This window comes from Amblyraja radiata, chromosome 17 (assembly GCF_010909765.2).
Source record: "Amblyraja radiata isolate CabotCenter1 chromosome 17, sAmbRad1.1.pri, whole genome shotgun sequence".
Classification (NCBI taxonomy): domain Eukaryota; kingdom Metazoa; phylum Chordata; class Chondrichthyes; order Rajiformes; family Rajidae; genus Amblyraja; species Amblyraja radiata.
The window spans coordinates 15,847,869-15,864,157 of record NC_045972.1 but is presented as its reverse complement, the minus strand read 5'-3'; the positions used below and the strand labels follow the sequence as shown (position 1 = coordinate 15,864,157).

The 16,289-nt window shown below is 44.3% G+C and overlaps 1 protein-coding gene across 1 annotated transcript in view; it reads right to left on the bottom strand.

The window, feature by feature from the left end:
* LOC116982527 (solute carrier family 66 member 2-like) overlaps positions 1-15,217 on the bottom strand; it is a 49,043-nt gene extending 33,826 nt beyond the window's left edge. The window contains exons 1-2 of the mRNA XM_033035779.1: positions 14,991-15,217; positions 6,059-6,192 (exon numbers count right to left, since the gene is read on the bottom strand). Of these exons, the coding sequence (XP_032891670.1) occupies positions 6,059-6,192; positions 14,991-15,196 (340 nt within the window). The 5' untranslated portion in view covers positions 15,197-15,217. The remainder of the gene's footprint in view (positions 1-6,058; positions 6,193-14,990) is intronic.
* Positions 15,218-16,289: the final 1,072 nt, after the last annotated feature.

Below are 16,289 nucleotides of genomic sequence, written 5' to 3'. Positions count from 1 at the left end.
GCATTTGGATAGTCTTGCATTGGTAACTCTTTGTGAAATTTATTTCAAATTTTTATACGAGATCCATTCACGAATCTTAGAATAATTAATAACAAATATCATGCAGGATGTTTTGTCACCTATCCCTACTGATTGTCAGTAAGTGGAGGATTCAGTTGCAGGGGTGCTGAGTCTAAGGTCAAGGAATTTGGAGACGAGTTTGGCAGGAATCATGGTGTTGAGGACGGAGCAATGGACAATACATCCGAAAGCCTTTCCTTCCTCTTTGAATTTTGGTCGTTTAAAATTGCCATTTAGTTTTTGCCACATCCTTTTGACTTGTTTTGTCTCTTAAACCACTTTAATGCTGAGGTCTGGCTGTGAGACAATGTTACAACTGTTTGTTCCAAATGTCAGTTTTCTGCTCAGCTATCTCTGCTTGACTGCCTCCAGTTACAACAAAGAAGTGCTTCCATGTACATAATGCTTTTAACCTACCAAAATATTCCACATGCTTCCCAGGAACATTATCAGACAGGGCGCTCGAGGAGATTTTAATGCAGTTGATATAAAGTTCAGTCTATGAGGTAGGTTGTTGGAGGAAATAAAAGTCCACTTTAATGAGGGAATTCTATTGTTAAGGACCTTGGCCACTACTGTCCCATTTGTGGAGTGATTAAAATCAGAGACACGAGAGGCTGGATTTTAGATAAGTGCAGATACCTTGAAGAGTATTAAAGCTGGATACAATTAAGGGAGGGGAAACCTCGTGGATGGATTTGAAAATATGATGCTGAGGTACTATAGATCTGCAAGCACCACTGTCACAAGAGAGCGGTATAGCGACACAGCAGTAAAGTTGCTGCCTCACAGCTCCAGGGACTCGGGTTCAATCCTGACCTCGGGTACTGTCTGTGGGGAGTTTGCACACTGTCCCTGTGACCGCGTGGGTATTTTCCTCCCACATCCCAAAGACGTGCGGGTTTATAGGTTAATTGGCTTTTCTAAATTGCCCGTAGTGTGTAGGATGTGAAATTAGGATAACATAGAACTAGTGTACGGGTGATTGTTGGGCGGCACGGACCCAGTGGGCCGAAGGGCCTATTTCCATGCTGTATCTCCAAACTAAACTAACCTCTACCATATTTGCCTCTGGCAGACCAATGGTTAATACCAGCTGACTAGTCAGGCAGCACTCTCTATTTCACTTCCCATGAACAAACCATCCATTTCTGTTGACAAGTCCATCGGGGTTTTCACTCATGGTGTGCGCTGTTTAACTGAGAAAATAATTCTGAACTTACTGTGATTAACTTAATGGGAGATCCACTGCTCATAGCAGCAAAAACCTATTTTGGCAGCATTAGTCCATTAAGAGTCTTCCTGCCTCTGGAGATACTTAAGCAACTCCGTTTCATAATCTACTTACTACTTGCCATGCGGGTCAGTGTTTCGTCCAACAGGGACAGCCAGACCTACCACATTCCAATTTCTCACACCCACTGTGCTCAGGCATTCTTTCTCTGGTGTCTAGTCTCATAACAGGAACTTCCTTCAGATATTCATTCCAATCCACAATCCATGAGTTCAAACACTGATGAACTTGTCAATAGAAATGGATGGTTGGCTCATGGGAAGTTAAATAGAGAGTGTTGCCTGACTGGTCAGGTGGTATTAACTATTAGTGTAACCAAAGGCAAATATAGTATAGTTTAGTTGGAATCAGGGACATGGGAGGCTGTGAATCAGCTGACTAGCAGACAGCCTATGTGCATGAAGCTGAAACATTGGTTGACAATTCTGAAAGACATAATTTCAACAGCTGTGATGAAAAATCTCATTCTACTTGTCTTAACTCATTAACTTAGACTGTATGGTTTGAAGAAGGGTTCCGATCTGAAACATCGCCTATCCATGTCCTTCAGAGATGTTGCCTGTACCACTGATTACCTTCAGCACTTTGTGTTCTATGCAAAATGTCAGCATCTGCAGTTCCTTATGTCTAGATTGCATGGTCCTTCAATTTGGCATAAAATTGTTGAATGGTTCCGGATTGAATGTTTTCTTCCAATATACAGTACTTTACTCTCTACATTAAAGTCATCTCTCATTGCTGTCTCCCTCTCTCTCTCTCTCTCTTTACTTATGTTCCACAATTATTTCTGCAGTATTAGAGCTGGCCCTTCTGTTATCACTGTTCTTCGACTGTCTGGTATCATCAGTGAATCTGACCGCTTCACAATGAGGTTTTGATGCAGACGATAAAGTAACAATAGCTGAATATGCACCCGTGGACACACGTCAAAACTCTCCATGCATGTGTTCATAAAGCTTATGAGCATATCAAAGGTAGAAATTATCATTGATTTAACACTGCAGTTCAAAATTGAACATCATAATTCATGAGGCAACTTGCTGATGAAAAAGGAAGCCTGAATGTGGAAACAAGGAACTGTAGATGCTGATTTACCAAGGACAGACACAAAATGCTGAAGTAACGGGTCAGGAAGCATCCCTTGAGAATATGGATTGGTGACGTTTTGGTTTGGGACCTTTCTTCTGACCTTTCAAAAAGGAGGGTTGCTTGTTCTCGAAGGCAGAAATAAAACGTACAAAACTCTAAACATGTTTATGATTAAGAAAGATGATATCTTTAAACATGAAAGCCAGATAAGCCAGTGCACTATGTTCTCTAACCTTGAATACAATATTTGCATTCCGGTGATGACTGATTGAAAATTAAGATGATTGATGATATTTACATTATATTTTTGAACCTCTTGGACAATGAAATTACAATGGCATCGTTGGAACTGAATTAATTAGGGTGACACTATTAAATTTTAATTATTTTGTTTTCAGAGTCACAAATGTTATTGACCTCACGCTGCCTTTGTTAACATTCGTACTGAAGTATATCCCTCTACTGAGGTACTGAAGCCAAACTATATTCAATTGCATTCATAAGCAAAATTCACTCAGGTTTTCTCTTCCAGTGATACACAAGAAATAGAATTTCTTTTGGAGTCATATTAAAATAAAATTTACATTTTACCTCTATGAGGTATACATTTTATCTCTATATGAGATGTTCATATTAATCACAGATTAATCTGCTTCTATATAGACCCTTCCATCATCTGCTTTGATCTGCCATTTTCACACTTTACTTTTCCATATCTCTAGACTCTCTCTCTGGACACAGTCTGAAGAAGGGTCTCGACCCGAAACGTCACTCATTCCTTCTCAATCAGTATATCAATCTCCCTCCCATGGTGACTTTACGTAACCAGTTTAGTGCAGCGATATTGGTTTTGTAATTCAATTAAAGCCCCGATTTAATGTTTCCATCGCCTTACAAAGCCTGATTTACAGATTATCCCACTGTCTGCATAATTTTATATATTTTCCTTTACATCCCCCCTATTTCTCTTTTACCCTTCTCTTTAATGCTGTGTTCCCTGATGCATGAACCATCCATTTACAGGAACTGCTCCTCATCTGTTCAGTCACCGGAGCCTAACCATGAAACTGGAATACACCATAAACTAGACATTTATTCCCCATAACAACTTTGCATTTCAATCCTTCTCCATGTAACATGACTCACTCTACTTTCCCCAGCTAGTTAAATCAAAATAGCTGCCCTTATTAACATTCCTAGGTTTCACTAGTGACCCTGTTAGATATAACTTTTAATGAGCATTTATTTGCAGTGGTGCTTTTGGAACAGTTTTGTCAGCATTCAAACACATGCTCTCCATTACAATGGATACTTCATTTCATCTCCACTGCAATGGCTATTTCATCCCTGTCGTGGTACATCAACCTGCTGAAACCTTCATCCATACCTATCTCATCTCCCAATTAGACTAATCCAAACTAGTCTTGCCTCAACTCTCACCTTCCATTAAACGTGGCAACATTCTATGGCTACCGCTAATTAATAATAAGAATAATCATCCGGCCCGCAGGTGGATTTTTTTTCCCGTAATTATCCGGCCCGCCGAGCGGGGCCGAGCTCTGGCTGTACCGCATTGTACGCAAAATCGCGGGCATGGCCGCGCACTTTCTGTGAACACGTTTAAGAAAGAACTGCAGATGCTGGAAAAATCGAAGGTTGACAAAAATGCTGGAGAAACTCACCGGGTGAGACATGCAAGGATTGCACAATACTGCCTCACCCGCTGAGTTTCTCCAGCATTTTTGTCTACGTTCTGTGAACACGTGATTTGATGACTGCCATCCGGGGCGGGATGGGAACGGGATCCATGTGATAGATGTGGCCCGCCATCCGCTCACAGACATGCGTCCTGGCCCCTATGCAGAACAAGGTTGCCGACTCCTGCTCTAAATAAACCTTGAAAATGCAAAAAACGAAGTACGTATTTATAGTTTGAATCCCGTCACAATTGCTTGGGGATTTAAATGTAGATAATTGAAATTTAAAAAAAAAAGTGAAACTACCAGGTTGTTATTAAAATCCCATCAAGTTCACTCATGTCCTTTAAGGAAGGAAATCAGTCCCGCCCTGGTTTGTCCAGTCTACAACTTAGTGAATGTGCTTGACTCATTACCATTAAATGTTGACGTTACCACTGATGCTCACTTCCTCTGAATGATTTTTAAAAAAAGATCCAGTCACATTCGACATCCCATTCTCTGGATGAAAAAAGTTCTCCTTTAATCCTTCCATTAATGATGTTGGATCTACACCCCTTAGTTTTTGATCTCTTAACTAAAGAAAACAGGTCCTTATCCACACACTGCCGAAGGAGTTTAGAATTATGTAATGATTAAATCTCCCCCAAATTTATAAAAGGTGTAACCCTAGCCTATGCAACCTTTTATTCAGATGAGGTGCCAATATCATTAACAAAACAAAATATCTTTATTTTGTTGTAAGGCATCCTCAGCAGCTTGGCTTGAGACAGTGCAGGGCCTCGATGGTGGACTGGGCCGCTGGAGGCCCTGCAGCAGCCTGGGGCTCGGTTGTGTCCCAACCGCAGGCCCAGCTTGCCCGGAATGGGAAGGCCACCAAGCCCAGCCCCTGCACACCCCGTGGACTGGGATTCGACAAGAGATGGAGGGAAATGATGGCGGCGGCGGATGCTAACCAAGTGAGAAGAACCGGGGAGTCTCGCCTTCCGCGCTCTCGAGGTCGGCTGCGGGAGCCCCCCCCCCCCGGAGTGAAGAGGGCCGGGAGTGGAGAGGGACAGCGGTTCACTGGATGACTGAATGGGGGCGATGCCTGCAACAAGCATTTGTGGCAGCTGGAATTGTAAAATGATGCCAAAATGATGCCCCTTGCATATGGATTCAGTGGGTTGTTCTGTACATTCTGTACTGACCGGGCAATTGTGCTTATCTACGGGGATAGTCTTGCTGTGCTATATGCAAAAAATATATTCCACTGTACCCGGTACATGTGAAAATAAAGAAGATAAAGAAACCATCGAACCATTGAAGGGCGGCACTCTGGTGCAGCAGGTGAGGTGCTGCTGTACAGCGCCAGAGACCCCAGTTCGATCCTGACTATGGGTGCTGTCTGTACTGAGTTTATACATTCTCCCTATGACTGCGTGGTTTTCTCAGAGTGCTCCAGTTTCGTCCCACACCCCAAAGACATCCAGGTTTGTAGGTTAATTGGTTTTGATAAAATTATAAATTGTCCTTAGTGTGTAAGATAATGCGTGATTGCTGGTCGGCGCGGGCTCGTGGGGCCAAGGGGCCTGTTTCTGTGCTGTATCTCTAAAGTCTAAAGTGGCAAAAGCAAGATATTTCCAGACATTGGCAAGGATCTGGAAATTCAACATTGCATTGTGAAAATCAGATTCAAGCTTAAATTCTGATACACATCTCCTAACTGAATAGCGTGCAATCTCGAACAGGGAGAGGTTTCAATATTCTTCAGCACTCGTTCACAACTGAAACAGATTAATAAATAAGCAGCTGATTTTATGCTTGTTTCCAACTAGTTCATGGAAATGTGTTACAGTTTCTACCCACTGGAGACTAAAATGACAGCCATTTATTAGGTAACTGTGAGAGATGTCATTATAAATGTGAGAGTACAGACCTGTGAAAAGATGTCTGCTGGTACTCAAAGTGGAGGACTGCTGTAGCTCACAGCATAAGTGTAGCAAGGCCAGCATGGTGAATATCAAGACAATGCTTTGCCATACGAGGGTCACTTCAAAATGTCTTCCAAACCTGTCATGAAAAAATGAGGAATATGATAAGTAATTTCCATTATAAAGAAAAAATGGTGTTTCGGAAAATATAAAAATAATGTAACAAAATATTCTGCTTTTTCTCCACAGTACAATAAATTGCTTCTGTTAAGTAACCTCCAAGAACATACTGTGAAAAAATTGTAAAATGATTTCTGGCTTTATATGTAGAGTGGATACGTGTTGAATTCTTCAAATACTCTGTACATATTTTGAGAAATTATTCAGTAGATTAATTGTAGTTTGAGTATGATCAGATACCACTGTCCTTATGTTGTTGTGCATGCAATTAAAGTTACTAATAAGACATATATCGACAGTTCTCCCATTGTAAGTTTGAGATTAGTGGCTACAGCACCAACCTCAGTGTGATAATCCATTTCTGTTACTTGGCCGTACCTTACCCGGGGAGAGTTCTGCATATGCAGAGAGATCCATACCTGAAGTTGAATTTTAACATGTTTGGAAGCCATAGGTGGCAATTGCCAACCATCTACGTATTTCAATTAACTGAGGATAGATTTAAAAGGTTAGAGAGTCAAATGGCACACGACTTTTTGTTCACTGAATGTGTAGGAAGGAAGTGCAGATGCTGGTTTATGCTGAAGACAGTCACAACATGCTGGAGTAGCTCAACGGGTCAGGCAGCATTTCTGGAGAAATTGAATAATTATAGTTCGGGCCAGGGTCCTGCGTCAGACTGAAAGATAGAGGGGGGGGGGGGGAAAGGCCAGAACAAATCTCAGGAAGGGTGGAGTCCATAATGGCCCATTGTTTGCTGATGAAGATATGCTAGCGAGAGGGATGCAAAGGTTGAAACTGGTAGGATGACTAGGGTGGGAGAGAGAGAGGGACCGGGGGGCGGGGGGGGGGGGAATGCAGGAGTTACTTAAAATTAGAGAAATCAACGTCCATACCACTTGGGCAGCTTGGGCAGCTTACAACCCAGCTGAGTTACTCCAGGCCTTTTGGTCCACTGAGTCCACACCGACCAACGATGAACTGTTCGCACTAAATTTATGTTATCCTGCCTTCTCGTCTACTCCCTACCCACCAGGGGAAATCTACAGAGTCCAATTAACCTACAAACCCATACTTCTTTGGAGTATGGAAGAAACTGAAGCACCCTGAGGAAACTCACATAGTCAGGGAGAGAACATGCAAACTACACACAGACAGCACCCAAGGTCAGGATTGAACCTGGGTCTCAGGCGCTGTAAGGTAGCAACTCTACCCGCTAAACCACCATGCCGCCCATGGATATGTGCAAGTATGTGAGTGTGTGCTCATGTATATGTTTGCTAAGTCTGTGCAACAGATCCCCACATCCAATTGTCTTGGACCTCCTTACCATTGGACCAAGACCTCATTCTGACAACCTCCTGAGGTAACACAAGCAACGTGACCGACCTCCGCACCCACCGCGGGCCAGTCCGACCTCCGGCACCCACTGCGAGCGACTTGGCCCATCCACTGTTTTCCTCTCCAGAGATGCTGCCTCACCTGCTGTTATTTTCTTTCAGATTTACAACATCTGCAGTAGTTTGGCTTTGAATTGGGATTGGGATTGGGATTGGGCTACGTTCTGGCAAAGGGAATGGAATTGCGATCTGGGCAAGATCAGCCATGATCATATTGAAGGGCTAGGCAGGCTTGAGAGACCAAATGCCCTATCTTCTGTCCTATTTTCCTGTGTTCTAGTTAAAGATTAAAAGGGTGTAAAAATCGTCCTGACCTGAAATTATTTTGTGATCTATGATGAAAAGACTCACCAAACTACTCTAGTTTACTCTACTCTGAGTACTTTGTCACTATGTTGTACCAGATCTGTGGCGACTCTTTGCATGCTTTGTATATTGTATGCAAATACAACAAAATTCACTGTACCCAGGTACATGTGACCATAAAATATCATCAAACCTTTGAATCAAACAATCCAGACAACTTGCGGGCACAGCATCTGATGAAATATAATAAAAAGTAACTGCAGATGCTGATTGTCACCATGTCGTGGTGGAGAAGTTTGTGTGGACCTGAGATCCTGAGAGCGATGCCGTCTGGAGCTATGCTCCTGGCAGTTACCATGGCGGTAAGGTCGAGAGGGAGGTCTCTGACAAAGAGCAATCCAACCAAGACCTCAACAGTGGAGGACGATGGCTGACCTTAGCCACCACGGCAGGGAAGGCGGATGAAGGCTGCAGCAGAAAACGGTCTCCGGTCGTCCTGGACTCCATGCCACTGGATCCTGACCCAGATATGTCAAGGACCGTGGGGTGGCTGTCTGCGCACCAGTCTCCCCACGTTAAACAAAGTCATGCACAGACGTCCTCCATATAGGGAATAGCACCCTGGAGACACCCATGGTCAGCCATGACCGAAGGGGGCCTAAGAAGAAGATGCTGATTTATACCAAAGAAAGACACAAAATGCTGGAGTAACTCAGGAGGTCAGGCAGCACCTTGGGAGAGCATGGATAAGTGATGTTTCGAGTCGGGACCCTTCTTCAGACTCATTTGATGGATTTGATGTAAATGCATTTGATGATCTTCGGTGGGATCAGTGCAGTAAAGATCATAGTGTAGATCATACTCCAACTACAATTAATTTCAACCAACTACAATTAGTGAATAATTTCTCAAAAAATTATACAGAGCATTTGAAGAAGTTGAGGTATTAAACACCTTTCCACTCTACATACAATGCCCTCCATAATGTTTGGGACAGACCCATAATTTATTCATTTGCCTCTGTTCTCCACAATTTGAGATTTATAATAGAAAAAATCACATGTGATTAAAGTGCACATTGTCAGTTTTATTAAAGGCCATTTTTATACATTTTGGTTTCAATTAGAAATTACAGCTGTGTTTATACATAGTCCCCCCCATTTCAGGGCACCATAATGTTTGGGACATATGGCTTCACAGGTGTTGGTAATTGCTCAGGTGCATAATAATTGCCTCTTTAATGCAAGTATAAGAGAGCTCTCAGCACCTAGTCTTTCCATCACCTTTGGAAACTTATTGCTGTTTATCAACATGAGGAACAAAGTTGTGCCAATGAAAGTCAAAGAAGCCATTAAGAGACTGAGAAACAAGAATAAAAATTTGAGACATCAGCCAAACCTTAGGCTTACCAAAATCAACTGTTTGGAACATCATTCAGAAGAAAGAGAGCACTGGTGAGCTAACTAATCGCAAAGGGACTGGCAGGCCAAGGAAGACCTCCACAGCTGATGACAGAAAAAATCTCTCTATAATAAAGAAAAATCCCCAAACACCTGTCCGACAGATCAGAAACCCTCTTCAGGAGTCAGGTGTGGATTTGTCAATGACCACTGTCTGCAGAAGACTTCATGAACAGAAATACAGAGGCTACACTGCAACATGCAAACCACTGGTTATCCGCAAAAATAGGATGGCTGGGTTACAGTTTCCCAAGAAATACTTAAAAGAGCAACCAGTTTTGGAAAAAGGTCTTGTGGACAGATGCGACAAAGATTAACTGATATCAGAGTGATGGCAAGAGCAAATTAGGGAGGAAAGAAGGAACTGCCTAAGGTCCAAAGCATTCCACCTCATCTGTGAAACACGGTAGTGGGGGTGTTATGGCCTGGGCATGTATTGCTGCTCACATTTTTCATTGATGATACAACTGCTACATAGGTATGTTGCAAAGCCTATCTGAAGCGTCGCTGAAAATCTGTCGCTGCGGGTGTGCGCGATTTTGGCGCCGTTTAGAGGGGGCGGGTTTAAAGCGCGATTTTCTCTAGGCTGTTCCAATCGAAGATGTTCAGCCTAGTAAATTATTAACGAAAAATCGCTGAAAGACCCCGTCACAAAAGCTATTATTAGTTTTAAAGGCCTTGAATAATAGTTATAGTAGTTTAAAAATCAATCTCTAAACCCGCGACCACCAGCAACCGCAGGGTCTCATAAAGCAGACAACTGAAGGTAGGCTGTATATTTTTACATTAAAAAGGGCTTCTTAAGATCCCTTTATACAAAGTTTAATATTGCGAGTAGCTCATTTTGGGCCCATTATATCCCGCAGTATTTTTCTGGGCATTTGGGGGCACAAATCTACCGCAATGTGAACGTTCTAAACCAGCGCGTTCCACGGGGACCCACTGGAAAGCTGATTTAAAATGTGCATTTATTTACAGCAATTGAACACTGAATTCCTTCCATTTGGCCTATAAATTAATGTAAATGAGATTTAAAAATCATGTTTTATTGTGAATTATTTGTGAATATTATTTGGACATTTAGGCTATTTAAAAATGTTAATCATTCATTAAGAAATGGATAGATGTTTAGATCTAGTAATTGAAGTCTGAAATTAGCTACAATTAGGTAACTAACTAATTATATGCTTTAATTTCAGGTCATCCAAGTAAGATTATTTTATATTTGTTTCAGAATGCTTCAATCTATGATAACTGAAAATTTCATTCAGTTCTCTTAATTTTTAAGAAAGTTATGGGCTTTTGACTGTTCACGATCACAGCTTTTTTGTTATGTCCATAGAAAATCAATAGGGAACAAGATGCTCATTTCCGAGTATGAAAATGGCCATGACTTTTTAAATACTTGAGATATGAAAGTGAATTATGTGTCAAATTAAACTTATTTTTATGCTTTATCTGATGGGATAAATTGCAGACTTGTTTTTAAAATCTCAAAATGTTGTAACATTGCTAGATGGTAGTAGCATAATGAACTCTGAAGTGTATAGGCCAGCGTGTCTCAACCGAGGCTCCCCGGAATGCTAAGGTTCCGCGAGAGGTCGCTAGGGGTTCCGTGAGAAATAGTGATAAACTAGACAAGGGGTGGGAGACAACCATCCCGCGGGCCGGATGCGGCCCGCGAAGGGGTCCAATCCTGCCCACGGGAAGATTTCCCCAATGCCGGATCGGGCTGCAGATGTTCCCGTGCCGGGGTGTCCGGGCTCCCCGATCCGCTACTCGTTCGCGTGACCCGCTTCCCTAGTCAGTCGTGCGCTCTCTATATGGCGTGAGAGGCAGTCGCTGCTCACTGCCAGCATTGTGATGACTCCTTGACTGACACCTGACCCGACCAATCGAACCGCAGATGCCGCTCAGGGGGGTGGGGCCAAACGCGGCGAGAGCCAGACAAACGGGCTGGCCGTCATCCCGCGTGACTGACACCAGGCTGGCCCAATAGAAGGGACCGCTCTCTGGGCAGTCAGCTGAGGCCAATGAGGAGGGAGGGGACGGGCACTGCGAGGGGTTAGTTTGCGCGGAGCGGCAGGGTTCGAATAAGCGAGTTCGGTATTCCAACTGCGCATGCCCAGGTCAAAGATCACTTTGCATAAACATTGCTGGAAAGTAGTGGAGCTGTGTACGTACACCTTTATTTCTTCTGTTTTTTCCAGCTTTGATTCTTCTAGGTAACTAAATACTGCTTTCAAACTATGAAATAGTTGTATTTATTGTTAAAAGCTAAGATTATTTTGTGATTTTTATTGATTTGGGTCCCATTGTCACATAGAAACATAGAAATTAGGTGCAGGGAGGCCTGGTCCACCAACGCAATATTTCACCACTCATCCATAGCCCCTAACTGCGCAGGCACCCAGCACTCCCATCCTCCCTCTTTTTTCCCCTCCCCCAATCCCTCACTCACCTCTCCCCTACACTCAGTCACCCTTCATAGCTCATCTCCCCTCCCTCTCCTCTCCCTCAATCCGCCCACTCTCTCTCCTCACCTCCCCAGGATCTTTCCCCTCTCCTCCTCTCCCCAATCCCTCCCTCCCTCTCCTTTCCCCTAGCTTCAGTGCCGGCCCCGGACTCAGGCGGCCTCTGGGCTCATGTACTCAGTGCGGCTTCTGGGCTCACAGACTCAGCGCGACCTCTGGGCTCACGGATTCAGCGCGGCTTCCGGGCTCATGGACTCAGCGCGGCCTCTGCGCTCACGGATTCAGTGCGGCCTCTGGTTTCCCGCACTCAGCGCAGCTTTCGCAGTCACGGACTCAGCGTGGCTTCCGGGCTCATGGACTCAGCATGACCTCTGGGCTCCTGGCTTTATTCACCTCGCCCCAGTGATTGACAGCGGGTGCCAGAAGGGGTGTCGCTGTTCCGGTGAATGACAGGAGAGAAGACCAATCTGCTGACAGAAGAGGAGACCAATCTGCGCATGCGCAGTTTTTACGATTTTTAAACCTTAATAACTTTTGTAATATTCCACCGATCGGAACATAACTTGTTGCACTTGCAGCACAGGAGAATGGCGGGTAAGGTGGTGGGAAATCGTAGCGCTATCGGATACCGTTTATGCGCAAATGTAAAAACAACGCAAACCGGAAAGTTTTAGTTTTGCCTCTCTCAGCAGTGCTCTTTAAAAACATTCCAATTGCACTTGCACTGCGTGTTGCAAAAGCAAATCGACCTCCCCCTGCTAGCCGAGCCATTGTGATGACATCAGTTGAAGCTGGTCATTTTAAATTCAGTCTTTTGATTCTTTTAAACTTCAATCAGTAATAAGTCGAGAAATAAAGCCGAGAATGTTCAGTGAAGGAGTTCCCTGCCTAGAGGGGGAAAATGGTAATCAGAATATGTAAGGTTCTTGCTAGAGTTGGCATTTTAAAAACCTTAATTGCATATAACGTCAAATATAGAAATAAATCTTCAGTGAAGCTGATCACTGCTAGCCGAGCCATCAGTTGAAGCTGGTCGTTTTAAATTCAAAGTCTTTTGATTTTTAAAACTTTTAATCAGTAATGTCGAATAAGTCAAGAAAGAAAGCATAAAATGTTCAGTGAAGGTGTACTCTGCCTCGAGGGGAAAAATGTCAATCAGAATATGTAAAAATGTAATCGTTGACCGGCGGTTCCCAGCCCGTCGGGGAGCGGGGTTGGGCTGGAGTTGGCACTTCTTATCCGCGCTGGCTGTAGGCCTGGGGCCACTGGTGTCGTCAGTCCGGGGCTATCGGTTGGTTCGGCAGGAGTTGAGCTTCTTCTCTGCGCTGGCTGTGGGCTGGGGCCACTGGTGTCGTCGGTCCGGAGCTGTCGGTTGGCCCGGCTGGAGTTGGCTGAAGAATTCCATTGCCTTGAAATTAGCAGAATAGTGAAATTCGACTCAGAAACTATCATCGTTGTGTTCGTAATGGAATACATTAATTTTCCTATAATGTGACCACACGGCACCCCCGTTCCTGAGATTAAATATATTTTTACACATAAATTATGAATAAAGATAAGAATTTATACAGTTTCTTCAGCCAGCGCTTCATTCGATTTTTCTTTATGGTGAACGACCTTTAACAAATTCCATGATTCCCTCCGTTTTTCGGAATACCGAACTCGCTTATGCTGTGAGGAAAAAACAACAACATTGTAGCGGTGCGGGCTGCGCGGTGGATACTTTTCTCTTTACACTGTGTGGAGCAGCATGGCGGAGGAGAGAGCTCAGCCAACCACAAAGCGTATTTGTCCTAGGCCCTTCCCAGTCCCGATTGTCCCAGAAGTCCGCCACAACCCGGAGTTTCTCTTGGATGCCAGCGCTAAAATGGTGGCGGAGAAATAGACCTAACGAAACAACAATTTTTTTTGTTAGGTCTACATTTGTGTCTGTTAATGTTCGATTTCAAATGGTTTATTAATGCAAAGGCTGTGGCTCCGAAAACGATCTTAGCCAAAATATGATAGTTTTTCTCTCTCTCATCACAACTTTCTTGAAGTCTACGGCTGTAAGTTAATACCAATCATAAAAGTAATGCTTGCTAGGCAATCTTCTTCATCAGAAACAAAATTCGTAAAATGAAACACTTTGTAGTTATTGCAGAGACTGAGACACATGAGAGCTGGTTCAAAAAACAAAGACGACAAAATCTGTGGGAGCACGAGTGCGTGCATTCGCGCATGCACAACTGATCTGGCCCGCATGAAGTCGCATTTTGCCTCAATCCGGCCCGTGACCTAAAATGAGTTTGAGACCCCTGACTGGACCAAGCGTGGACCTGTTGGGTCCCCCTCCCCTAACACAATATTCTCCCAGTCTTCTTCTTATCGAGTCCACACACAAGATTATAAGTTGTTCAGCCAGAGCTGAACACACTTCTCGGCATCTGCATACAATGGTGTCTGTATTGTGCTTCTTGTGGTGGAAAGATAGGTGAAAACAGGGCCTCGACGTGAACGCTCTTTCCTTGACCCCATTCCCGCAGTAGCACTCACCCACACACAACGCTGGATGTTAAAATGGCGATCCTGGCCCGGCAATCCTCCCCCAACTGCGCAGGTGCAGCTGACGGGTCCCCGTTGTGACGCCAGAGATCGCTGTTGTGACGCGAGTCAAAATGGCGACCTCAAAATGGTGGCGGGCCCAGCAACCCCCAACTCAGGGGTTCCGAGACATGAAATTATTTTCAAAGGTTCCGCAAGGGTAAAAAGGTTGAGAAACGCTGGTATAGACACACCCTTTCTGCTCAAGTTCAAACCAATGCCTCAAAATTCATTGGCCGGTGGTTCATTCTACAGCAAGACAATGATCCCAAACATACTGTTAAAGCAACAAAGGAGTTTCTCAAAGCTAAAAAATGGTCAATTCTTGAGTGGCCAAGCCAATCACCCGATCTGAACCCAATTGAGAATGCCAAAATATGTTTTGGACTAGCCCTCAAAACAAGCATAAGGGGCCTGTACTCCAAATATGTCCTCACCACTGTCTTGTACAACTGTAACATAATGTCCCAACTTCTATACTCGGCACTCTGACTGATTTGGAGAGGAGTGGAGTCTAATTCGGCGGACACTCACCAGAAGAAGAGGCGAAGGATATTAGCGACCAGCAGCACTAGGCACACGTGTGTGGAGAAGCCCTCGGTGTTGCCACTTCTTTGGATCTCGCGGTATTGCGGGATGTAGGGCAGTGCCCCGCCGAACACCATGAAGAAAGTCGCCACCCACGACAGGAAAAACCAGGCGAGGTCTGAGGGGGGTTCTGCATCTGCCATTGCCACCATCGGAACAAACTTGGAGGCTAATCGCAGTCACTGCGAAGTTGCAGGCGTTCAGTGCTCGCTACACACGGGGCAGGGCACCAGCGCTGGGCATCATCAGACAGGGGGCACAGTACTCGCATAAAGTCACGGGTGCTGTTGTCAGCCCGCAGGCTCAGGAAGTTTCAGTGCTGCTTCCTGCTCTGTTGATTAAAATAAAAGGAATTAATTCATAGCTGCAACGTAATTTGCGCAAATGTTTTTCCTTCTGCATTTTATTTCACAGCAAATGCATTGGTATTTTAAATGAGATGACTCCGCCCTCCCCCTCCCTCCAGCCCACCCGAGCGTTGTCTGGTTGCTTAACAGGGAGCTGCGAAGGGTTTATTTTTGTCTTGCAATTAAACGTTGGGAGGGATTGACACAAAGACGGACTGGTCTGGGAGATGGGCGGCTTGCAGAGGGCTCCACCTTACCTTCAGCCGCGATCGCGACCCCCTTGACAACAGGAGCTGAACAGATACATACTGGCGTGTGTGTACCAAGCTAACCTCAGCCTGTTGGGACGTATCCCGGAAACTATTTCGGCTGCAAACCGTGCAAAGAACGCACTTCCTGCAGAATGGTAATACAATATCGTTGGTAACCAGATCTCATCTCCAGGTCAGTGTCTGCTGTTACTGCCAACCTGTCATGTCTGCATTACATGTCAGCCTCTATTACAGCCCACTATCCCCAGATTCGCGGCAGTCCACCCTTGTGGATAATTCTTCACTCTCTCCTCGCTTTAATTTACCTACCTGTTCTCAGTATGTTTTTGAACGAGATGCACAGAAGTCAAGTGATGTTGGACTGACTGGCGTCACTTTGTTTATATTTGCATTCAACATGCAAAACAGTAACATCCGATCTGTCCCACCCACTGTATTTGCGTTGATGTTCTCAGCTACCTCGCCCTCCTGTTTAAATCTATAGCGTTAGTTACAGTGCCCTCCATAATGTTTGGGATAAAGACCCATCATTTATTGATTTGCCTCTGTACTCCACAATTTGAGATTTGTAATAGAAAAAAAAATCACATGTGGTTAAAGTGCACATTGGCTTCACAGGCGTTTGC